We start from the raw sequence: 12,143 nt of genomic DNA on the forward strand, positions 1-12,143 counted from the left end.
AGTGGATACAATCAAATCCTCATGCATAAAGATGATCAAGAAAAGACCGCCTTCATAACCAATCAAGGTATTTATTGCTACGAAGTAATGCCTTTCGGACTGAAGAATGCAGGAGCAACGTATCAAAGGTGAGTAAACAAGATGTTCTCATAATAGATTGAAAGCACGATGAAAGTATACATAGATGATATGGTAGTGAAATCCAAGAAGGCAGAAAACCACGTCAAAGACCTCAAGGAAGCCTTCTCCATCTTGAATCAGAATGGTATGAAGCTAAATCCTACAAAGTGCACGTTTGGGGTACAGTCAGGAAAATTCTTGGGGTACATGGTAACACAGTGAGGAATAGAGGCCAGCCCAAATCAAGTCAAAGCTATTCTAGACTTAGAACGACCAAAGTTGAAGAAAGACATACAAAGCCTTACAAGAAGGATAGCAGCATTGAACATGTTCATTTTTAAATCTTCAAACAAGAACAAAGTCTTCTACGAGGTACTGAAAAAGAATAAAGAATTCAAATGGGAACCAGAACACGAAGAATAATTTTAGAAGTTAAAGAAGTACTTAGCAAATCCTCTGATACTTTCCAAACTAAAGGAGGGAGAACCATTTCAATTATATCTTGCAGTATCAGAAAGGACAATCAGCGCTGTCCTCACCAGGGAGGAAGATAAAGAGCAGTTTCCAATCATCTTAGCCTTAGTCACTACTTCAATCAAACTGCGTCCATACTTTGAAAGCCATTCTATATATGTACGCACAAATTACCCCACTAATGCTATCATGAGAAAAACAGAAATGTCAGGAAGAATGGAAGAGTGGGCACCCCATCTCAGTAAGTACGACATTCAGTACAAGCCCAGAACCGCAATCAAGTCACAGGCCTTAGCAGATTTCGTGGCCAATTTCAGCCCAGCTCTTGAACAAGAAATGCAGAAAGAAGTATTATCCCTATAGGAACCCAAAGACACACAGAAAATGGAGACTCCACACATATGGGGCGGCGAACATACGAGGTGTAGGCTTAGGGATAGTACTTACATCCCCCCAAGGAGACATAATTGCGCAGGCAGTAAGATGTAACTTCAAAAAAACCAATAATGAAGCTGAGTATGAGGCATTAATAACAAGATTGACCATCGCCAAAGACATGAAGATAAGGCACCTAGAGGTGATATTAGATTCCTCACTCATTGTGAATCAAATTAACGACGAGTATGCAACAAAGGACACTAAGATGATAGCATACCTAGAAGTAACAAGGAATCTCATCAAAGAATTCGAGGAGTTCAAGGTTGCACAAGTGCCTAGAAACTTGAATACCAAAGCAGACACTCTAGCAAACCTTGGATCGAACATTAACCTTAATGAGTTCGAAGCTATACCGCTAGTGCACTTCTTATCCCCAGCCATAGAGAAATTAATTAGTCAACCATGAATGTCTACAAAGTACAAATGGACTACGTTGAAGAAGAAGACAGTTGGACAAAACCTCTTAAAGACTTCCTCACAGACAAAGTAACACCAAAACGGAAGACCGCAGCTCACGCATTCGCCATGAAGGCATCCAAGTATTATCTAATCAGCAACATGCTCTTTAAGAAGTCAGTAGCAGGCCCATTCCTACAGTTCTTAGAGAAGCAGGAAGTGCAATAAGTCTTACAGTCATTACACAGTGGAGAATGCAGAAATCACTCAAGAGGACGGAATCTAGCCAACAGAGCCCTTAGAATGGGATACTATTGGCCCGATATGGAAAAGAACGCTGCAGAATTTTCAAAGAAGTGTCTAGCATGCTAGAAACACGCACCATTGACCCATCAACCATTTGAGGAGTTATATCCAACACTGACACCTTGGCCATTTATGAAGTGGGGAATGGATATAGTAAAGCCGCCCCCCCTAATCAGGGCAAAGGATCTATTTCTCGACAATGACAAACTATTTCTCCAAATGGATAGAGGCTGAAGCATACAAATACATCAAGGACAAGCACGCCATCTCATTCATCAAACAGAACATTTTAAGCAGATTCGAAGTACCAACAGTAATCATCACAGATAACAGATCCCAGTTTATCAGTAACAAAATCAGAAAATTCTGCAAGGAATGGAACATATCTCTCATCACGTCCACACCAAGGTACCCACAAGCAAATGGGCAAGTTGAATCAAGCAACAAGGTCCTCATCCGCAACATGAAGAAGGGACTAGAAGGTGCTAAAGGAAAGTGGGCAGACGAGCTACCTAACATACTATGGGCAAATAGAACAACTCTAAAAGGCGCAACAGGCCACACACTGTTCTCACTAGTATACAGATACGAAGTAGTAATTCCTATAGAGGTACAAGTCCCTACTACGAGATACGAACTAATGACCGAAGACAAAAACCAAGCCGAGTTGGTGCACAACTTGGATACAGTGGAAGAAATCAGAGAAGATGCAAGAATGAGAATGGCAGCCTACCAACAAGAAGTAGCAAGGAGCTTTAACAAGAATGTGAGAGAAAAAGTCTTCAAGATAGGAGACTGGGTCCTCAAAAAGGTGTACGAGAATACAAGAGAAGGGAACGCTGGGAAGTTAGCACCCAATTTGGAGGGACCATACGAGATTGTAGAAGTAGTAGGAAACGGGGCGTACGGACTAAGGAATGTAGAAGGGAAAGAAGTCCAACGGAGCTGGAACGCAACACACCTAAAGCTCTATCATTTCTAAGGTATGTGAAAGTTCAAGTAGATGGGAGCAGAGAAAGGTATGCAAACACTACTTTTAAGTACTTTTCTGCAAACATTATTCAGAAAGGAAAACCTCCCTAAAGACATTCCAAACACAACTCGAAAAAGGTACATTCCCTTATCATAATACTTAGTCAATTAAGCTTTTTTACACTACGAGTACTGACTTAAGCATCGGAGGGCCGTTGGGGAAACCCACGGCCACCCCTGACCATATTCTATTTTGCAAGGACATCAGTACAATACAGAGCGCAACAAAGCACAAAACCTTCCCTACGTAACAAGGAACGCACAAGTCATAAAACATGTAAGCAACACTACATCCCAACTGTAATGCAACTGGGATACATGCAAAAACAGCATAGCATAGAAAATACCAAATTACTTAGTTGCATGAAGCAACAAAACAAACAAAGCATCCAGCTACAACAAAGGCAGCAAAAAGGCAAAAAGAAACACCAATATCCTACTGCGCTTAGGCAGTAAAAATATACATACTGAAAAAGTTAATAATAAAATTGTTCTAAAAATACTAGGTGACACAACACCACAAAGCTAATTTTCTCCAGTCTTTTCATCAGGGACCTTCTCTTCCTTAGGAGCAGCCTTTACGTCCTCATTGATTGGAGAATTCACCTCTTCATTAGCGTAGCTCAACAACAGTGAGCCTGGAGCAGCAACCTTTTCTAGGAAAGAAGTCGCAAAAGCAGCCTTTTCAGCAGCATAGTCCATGCTTCATGCTTGTCCTGCTGATACTCTTCCATCATCTCCAAACGAGCCTCCCCAAAGTAGTAGCTTGCCACATCAAGAAATTCATTCGTAGTAGACTTCAAAGTGCCCTTCATCTCATCAAGCTCACCGCGGCAATCTTTGTGCTTAGTCCTTTCACCCTTTAGAGCATTAGCAGCCGCGTTATACTTATCAGTGGGAGCATCACACTCCTTCTTCATGGCTTCAAAGGTCCTAGAAAAATCTGAAACCTTGCTCAACACACCTAAGCAAGATTGAAGACTTTGAATAGACAAAGACCACATCAGTAAGGATCAAATAATTCCTTGTTGCTGTTTTATAAAAAAAATTTATGAGTATACTATACCTGAAAAGAGTGTACTGCAGTCTCCTGAGAAAGGTCAGCAAAGGTCTGTGAGGATTGACGCTCGTTCAAGTAAGAAAATAACAAATTTTCTGCGTGAGGAGCCAAAGCCTCGTAGGAGAAGGTCGTAGCATCAAAATCAGTAGGCATTTCAAACTTCCTTTTGAGACTAGAAGAACGAGGTGGAGGAGGTAAGGGAGCTCTCTTCAGTACAGATCCCTTCTCAGGAACGTCCTCACCAACCTTAGAGGCCTTTTGCTTAATACAATCCAAAATAGTATTACCCTTTAACTTTATTCATTGTAGTTTCTAAATTACCCTTGAATTTTACACGTGTCATGTACTTTTTTGTACTTTCTCCCAAAAACTTTTGTCTATAATTGTACTCGTACATCAATGTACTTCATCTACTTTTTCTTCCTACTACCTCTGTAAATGTTATGTGCAAATTTGGAATAATTTAAATCTCACAAATAATACCTTAAAATTGCACATAACATTTAATGGAGGTAGTATTATTTCTTAACTAACGTAAAAAAAAAAAAAAAAAAAAAAAAAAAAAAAAAAAAAAAAAAAAAAAAAAAAAACATAAACAAGAAATAGTTTGTATATTATGGGACGGAGGGACTATTTTCCTTCTTTTTAATGGTGCCACAGTAGCACATTGTTGTTGAGTCAATCTCTCCAAATCCCAATTAATTAAGTAGTTTATTATTATTGTTAGTAATAATATTTATGTAGTAAAATAAAAGAAAATAAACAAAAATTGAAAAATAATGTCATAAGTAGTACTGTAATGGTTATGATAAGTGTCATTATATGCCAAGTGTACTAGTGCTAGACTATAGGTATTCACTTTGGGGTAAATGCAATGATGCATGTAGCTAGGTGGCGAGCTTGATGAAGAAACTAGCTTTGTTTGTGGGCATATATATGTAGTGTGAGTGTTATGCAATAGAGTGTAAGAAGTATAGACTACTAGAAACAGATGTAAAGCATCAATAATCTCAAAGTGAAGGAGATATATAGTTGTATTTGTTACTTGTGAGGAAGGAAGAGACGGAAAGGAAAACACAATATTAGTGTGAGGGGTATTTTAGGATTAGTATAAGTACCAAAGTTAAGGGTACTAGTATAGATTATCATAAGAATACTTTGAATCTAGTATTTTATTTGTAGTAGTGGTCATTGTACTCCCGAAATAATTTTAATAGTGATTATTTTATTCCCGAATAATATTAGTAAACAATCCCTCCGTAATTAAAAAAATAAGATAAAAATAATATTATACTCCCTCCGTCTTTAAATACTTGTTCAATTTCTATTTTTTGCGTTATTCATTTATTCTACTTTGGCTAATGTTTGTGATTTATACATAAGAAAAATATAGTCTTGTGAGTACTTATTGGAATCGTCTCGGTGAATAGATTATTAATTATCGATTGTTAGAATTTATACTTATTGATAATTGAAGATATTATTAATCATAGATTAGCATCAGCATACGTGCACAAGAGAAATGGAGCAAGTATTTAAAAATGTAGGGGTACTAAATAATTAATAAATTTCAAAATAAGATAAAAATTCGTAAATACAAAAATAAAGATAAATGTATATCATGCTAAATAAAATAGAGACAATATTACTTAATCTTAATTTAGTAGGCCCGAGAGCGGCCTTGAAATTTTGACGAGTCGGGTTTTGACTTGCAACTAGTGTGTGACCCGGGTTTCGCTCCGGATAATAATTTGAATGATTTCATTTTTATATTAGACGCTTTAAAAGTATTGTTAATTTATACAAGGAAATTTTGCCAACAATTACCATTTAAATGACAACTTTTTAGAATAACTAACATTTATTATTTTTTATATAAAAAGTACCACAAAAACACGAAAAGTTTGAGTAGCACTACCACATTTATTATTTCCGGCAAAAATCTACGTTTTAGGGGCACATTTTATAAAGTTAAAAATTATTGAAAAAAGAATAATGGAAAAAAAGCAAAAAAGAACAAAAGTAGAAAAAAAAATGAAAAGATAAAAGAAAGAGAATGTCAATCACTCAATTGTCAATACTTAACTTTAATGGAGAGTCAACTGACAAAAATTTTATGCAGTGCTAGAGTGGAGTGTCAAAAAATTTATGCACTGTAAAGACATTTAATAGTCTTGAGTGTTGTTCAGTTTTTCTACAATAAATCGAGTGTAGTGTAGGTAAAATGACGAAATAAAAGTTATTGATAAATTGTTTAAGAAAACTGAATTTTTTTTATTCTTAACTTGTACTTAGTTTTGTAAAAAGCCTTGGTGAGTTGGTACTGATCATAAATTTTGGTAAATTCTAATCTCGAGAGTTTAATTGAGCGGTCAAATTAAAAAAATGTTAACTTTTCAACATCTAACTTTTTCACTTTAGACTTACTTAAGAGGGTTTTAGAAATCTAGATTTAGTGTCTTACCCATACTCTTATTTAATATTTTCACCGACCTCCAGTTCATAAATTATCACACCATGTCTAAATCTCCCTCAAGCTCAAATGAAGCAACTATAAGCCGTGGAAGTGGAGCAGCAAGTGCAATTAAGCAAACTTAACCATATTTGTAAATAAAATTCATGGAAAGGAAATTAAGGAAAATTAATTACCAATGTTGTAATGCATGTTTCACCAGTAACAATTTGTAATTTTGAAGGTTGGGACAATTCTTATGTGTTGGTTTTGTAATAAAACCACTTTATTTTTTGACATTATGTTGAATATTAATTAGTTTGTTATATAATGTGTCTAAAAGGTTTTCTGGGTAACCCGTTAAATAAATGAGTTAAATTAGGTCAAGGGTTTTCAACCTGTTTGTTGTTTGGATTAAGGATTTGTCAACCCGTTTAACATTGACACGAACAATCACACATGAAATTGACACAACACGACCTGTTTGACAGCCAAAAAAGTGAAAATTAACATTAATTATATCCCGTGTCATGCACGGTAATTTTCACTATTTATTAGTTTTACACTATATTTATTTATAATAATTAACAAATTGCAAAATGAGATAAAAATTTTTAATTACAAAATAAAAATAAAATTATACTCCGTATCATACTAAAGCTATTGGTGGAAGTATACGTGCACGACTAATAAAAAAAAGTGTCTGGCTAAAAAATGAAAACTATTCATAAAAGAATAATGAAATAAAACAAATAATAAAGAACAGAAGTTGATAAAAATGAAAAAGATAAAAGAAAGGAAATTTCAAATTATCAATCACTCAATTGTAAATACTTAACTTTACTAAAATGTCAATTGTCAAAAAAAATTATGACGTGCTTGAGTAGAGTGTTTAAAATTTTACTATATATGAAGTGAAGATACATTCAGTACTCTTTAATTTTGTTAGTACTTCTACAATTAATACTACCCCATAGTAGAGTGTAGTGTGGTAAAATGATTAAAATGAAAGTTATTGATACACGTGTTCTTTCCCGTTAAATCCCCATATACTCCCTCCGTCCCTTAATATAGTTCCTTATTTCTTATTTTGGAGATCTAAAATGTTGTTCCTCTTTCTATTTTTAGATAGTATGTAAAGACTATTATACACTTACTTTTTTAACTTTATTCATTGTAGTTCCTAAATTACCCTTGAATTTTACACGTGTCATATACTTTTTTGCATTTTCTCTTAATAACTTTTGTCTGTAATTGTACTTGTACATCAATGTACTTCATCTACTCTCTCTTCCTACTACCTCCGTAAAATGTAATGTACAACTTTAGAATATTTTACATCTCACAAATAATACTTTAAAATCGCACATTACATTTAACGGAGGTAGTATTTCTTAAATACCGTGAAAAAACACAAACACGAAATACTTCGTATATTATGGGACGGAGGGACTATTTTCCTTCTTTTTAATGGTGCCACATTATTACAGTGTTATTGGGTTAATCTCCCCAAATCTCAATTAATTAAGTAGTTTAATTATTATTGTTAGTAATAATAATTATGTAGCAAAAGAAATGAAAATAAACAAAACTTGAAAGATGATGTCACAATTAGTAGTGTAATGATTATGATAAGTATTATTATATACCTAGTGTACTAGTGCTAGACTATAGGTATTTACTTTGGGTAAATGTAATGATGCATGTAGCTAGATGGCAAGGTTGATGAAAAAGCTAGCTTTGTTTGTGGGCATAAATATGTGGCGTGAGTTTATGCAAAAGAGTGTAAGAAGAAGAAACTATTAGCAACAAAAGTAGAGAAGCAATAATCTCAAAGGGAATGAGGTATATAGCTGTAGTTGTGACTTGTAAGGAAAGAAGTGACGGAAAGGCAACACAATATTAGTGTGAGGGGTATTTTAGGATTAGTATAAGTACCAAAATTAAGGGTAATAGTATAGATTATCCTAAGAATACTTAGTATCTAGTATTCTAATTGTAGTAGTGGTCATTGTACTCCCAAAATAATTGAAGTAGTGATCAAAGCACTCCCGAATAATATTAGTAAATATTCCTTTCGTAATTACAAACAATAAGATAAAAATAATATTATACTCTCTCCCTTTTTAAATTCTTGTTCAATTTCTATGTATTGCACTATTCATTTGTCCTATTTTGGCTAATGTTTGTGATTTATACATAAGAAAAATATAGTCTTGTGAGTAATTACTGGAATCTTCTCGATGAATAGATTATTAATTTTTTATTGTTAGAATTTATACTTATTTATAATTGAAGATATTATTAATCAAAGATTAGCATCAGCATACGTGCACAAGAGAAATGGAGCAAGTATTTAAAAATGGAGGGGGTACTAAATAATTAATAAATTGCAAAATAAGATAAAAATTTGTAATTACAAAAATAAAGATAAAAGTATATCATGCTAAATAAAATAAAGGCAGTATTACTTAATCTTAATTTAGTAGGCCCGAGAGCGGCCTTGGAATTTTGACGAGTCAGGTTTTGACTTGCAACTAGTGTGTGACCCGGGTTTCGCTGGATAGTAATTTGAATGATTTTTTTTTTTTTTTTATATTAGACGCTTTAAAAGTCTTGCTAATTTATACAAGGTAATTTTGCCAACAAGTGTCATTTGAATGACAACTTTTTAGAATAACTAACATTTATTATTTTTTTATATGAAAAGTACCACAAAAACGCGAAAAGTTTGAGTAGTACTACTGTAGACACCTAAAAATGTCTCCCCAAAACCAAACCCGATGATGAACAATCTTTCACTGCCATTATTGGTCAGGTTGAGTATTTAATCTTTGGAGTACCTTAATCCATAAATACATCTTATAAACTAACTCAATTCTTAGCCCATTTCCCCAAACCATTACTTAATTTCTTCTTTTCGTCTCCACATCACAAAACCGAGTTGAACTGATTTTGTGGCCCTATAATTTTAATCCAATTATTATTTGGTTGGATAGGGCTTTCAATAATCTTTTCAACAGTCTTTTCAACGGTGTATCATAAGCCCAATTTCGATTAAAACGAAGAAGATATGAGCAAAATACTAAACTCGGCTCAAAACCGACATCCCTTCACTAAAACGGCCATATCTTAAAATATGAAAATAATTTTGAACTGATTCTAATTGATTTACAAAATTAAACTTGATAAGCTTTCCAACAATATATTATATGCCTTATTATAAGTTACGGATCAAAAGTTATCATATTTTTAAAAACGCGTAAAAAACTGAAATTATCGCGCAGCAGCTAAAACGCCACGACGCGGCATAAGCTGATAGTGCCTTGTATCGTGACACGGTATTTTGTGTCATGTCGCGGTACATATACCATGACACGGTGCTTTCACGTGTCTTCTCCATGTTTTCTCTCACGCGCTTATGAACCTGTACGCATTTTAAAACAAATTGTACACCGTGACATGGAGTGCTTTGCCACGCCACGGTGGACAATGCCGTGACACGGTGCCCAGTGCCGTATCGCGGTACACACACCGTGTCACGGTGCCCAATTAGGGTTTTTCTGCGGCTCTTATATCTTCTAGGGTTTTGTGCATCCCCTGTTCGTTTCCTCTATAAATACCCCTCTCAAATCTGCAGTTTGGAGCACACAAAAAAATCATTCTCTTTCTCCCTACACCAACAATCATTCTCTTCTTTCTCTTTCTCTTGCTTTAGCCTAAACCCTAGCCACCCTATTCTTCCACCATACATCCCTTAGGCACTCCAAGGAGTCCATACTTGACCCGAGGTTCCGTCCTTAAACCAAGGCGTGAAAGGTATAATTAATTGAGGGTTTGGACCAAATCAACTCTACTTTTAATTTAATTTAATTTCAATTTGATTTATATTTTTATTGAAGTTACTAACAATTTATTCATGATGTGGCAATTTAAAGGAGCGCGCGAAATGTGAGTAATTAATTTAATTACTTATTTTATTTAAATATTGTTAGTATCATGATTAGGTTTATATTATTTGATTTGACTAACAATTTATTGTTAAATTGCTTCTAATATTAATGTTTATTCTATCGTTATTGTTGATCAATATATTGCATGTTTAAAGGGAATATGTAATTGAAAGTCACGACTAATAAGATAATTTGGACGACCGCTTTAGGTTCCTTTTTAATCTTGTTGTTTAATCAAGTGATCACAATATTTTAGAATTATATGTTGCATTAATATTTAACCAATTTAGCATAATAATAGTTTGGAGCAAATAAATTATTGTTTGCATTCCTTTAAGATCGTAGGAATTGCTTTTCATAATAAGAATCGAGTAGAGGCCAATACGGGCGAATGTAACTCCATGACTCACTTCGTACCATCATCCTCGATCCTCCTTTCGTGGTTCCGAACCATATGGAGTTAGTAATCTCATGGATTATGAATGGGGTATAACCTTCACGGGTCAATTGTTGTTGCCTTTCGTTGTCCCTTTATTGTGGTTGCCTTTTATGATCCGTGAACGGTTTACAAGTTCCTTAAAAACTTGTTGGCGGCTCCCTACTTTATTTGTTTTCTAATCGTATACGTCAATTCCCACTTCCTATGAGTGCCAAGCATATTCACAACATGCTTTAACGTAGGCGCACTTCGAACGACGCCTACAATTTGGCGATTCACTGGGGAGGATTCTTGGTTATTTGTCGATTTGAGTGATCGGTACTTAATTAAGATGAGTGGATGAGACTTGAGAGATTCTTGAATCGTATTCCTGTGATTAAATTGGCATTTTTGGATTTACATTGACGTTTTTTAACGTCGTTTTTAGGTTCGCTCGTAGAAAAAATTGAATAACCTGATTACGCATGAAGAAAACAGAGGCACCAGTCAGATTTCCTAACTGCCGTGTCACGGTGCAGAATGTCGTGACGCGGCATTCTATACGGGGACATGGTGCTTCATGCCGTGTTGTGGCAGTCCTGAAATCTTTCTAGTGGCTTTATTTTTTTTTTATCACAGTCAGCTTTCTTTGATTTTTTTGAAAAAACGTGTGTGTTCTACATACGTCTTAGCCCCGGGGAATTTAAGCTCTATCAACCCAAAAACGCTCATGGAAATAAGGGTTCATCCGAGTTATTAAATTCACCCAAACCATGGAGTCAAGTTCGATTTAATCACGAACTTGCGGAGCCGCCCGTTGGCATACACCCTCAAGGGAGGTTGTCTTGCTAACGCATCCAAACTCTTAACCATGGTACCCTTTTGACACCAAATAAACTTGACCATAGTGGAACATAGAACTTGACCTTAGGTTGCAAACTCTTCTTTGCATCATTGTACCTAGGTGCCCTATGTGTATATATTTGATAATTTTGATCCTAACATTAACGATCTTTCTTTGTCTATGATGGTTTATTTTATGACTAACGAATGCCAATGGACCGTACTCACTTAGTATTTCGCGCAAACACTAAAATTATAAAAAAGAAACTGGAAAAAACATACAAAACACCTGGAACTGATGACCGCGCCACGGCAGAAATGTCGCGTGGCAATCAGTGCCGTGTTACAACAACTTGTACCGCGACATGGTACAGTTCGCCGTGTCACGGTGCCCAGGGAATAAGTCCAGTTAGCTTTTGTTTAGTGTTCTATGCTACTTTGGTCCTCGCGTTAGTCATTTTGGTTATTGTTCACATGTCTAGCCATACGATCATACCACGAGTCTTATAACATCACTTAATCACTCACGAGTCAAGTATAGTCCATAAAATTTCTTTATTTTCTGACTCGAGTCATGCACCATGTCGTTTATGATCATATACTAGGTTCATGCACCCCCTTTTTCGTCATAATAAAAAATGAGTGGAGTTC

General features: G+C 35.1%; 1 protein-coding gene across 1 annotated transcript; it reads left to right on the top strand.

Moving 5' to 3' along the window:
• Positions 1 to 1,933: 1,933 nt before the first annotated feature.
• LOC145580957 (uncharacterized) lies at positions 1,934 to 2,716 on the top strand. Its single transcript, XM_081638036.1, has one exon. It carries the CDS (start codon positions 1,934 to 1,936, stop codon positions 2,714 to 2,716), a length of 783 nt encoding a protein of 260 aa, XP_081494162.1.
• Positions 2,717 to 12,143: the final 9,427 nt, after the last annotated feature.

Source organism: Chenopodium album, chromosome 15 (genome assembly GCF_948465745.1).
Source record: "Chenopodium album chromosome 15, dcCheAlbu1.1, whole genome shotgun sequence".
Classification (NCBI taxonomy): Eukaryota; Viridiplantae; Streptophyta; class Magnoliopsida; order Caryophyllales; family Amaranthaceae; genus Chenopodium; species Chenopodium album.

What these genes read in the sequence shown, in the direction of transcription:
- LOC145580957 (XM_081638036.1), top strand. Translation starts at nt 1,934, where the DNA reads ATGACAAACTATTTCTCCAAATGGATAGAGGCTGAAGCATACAAATAC.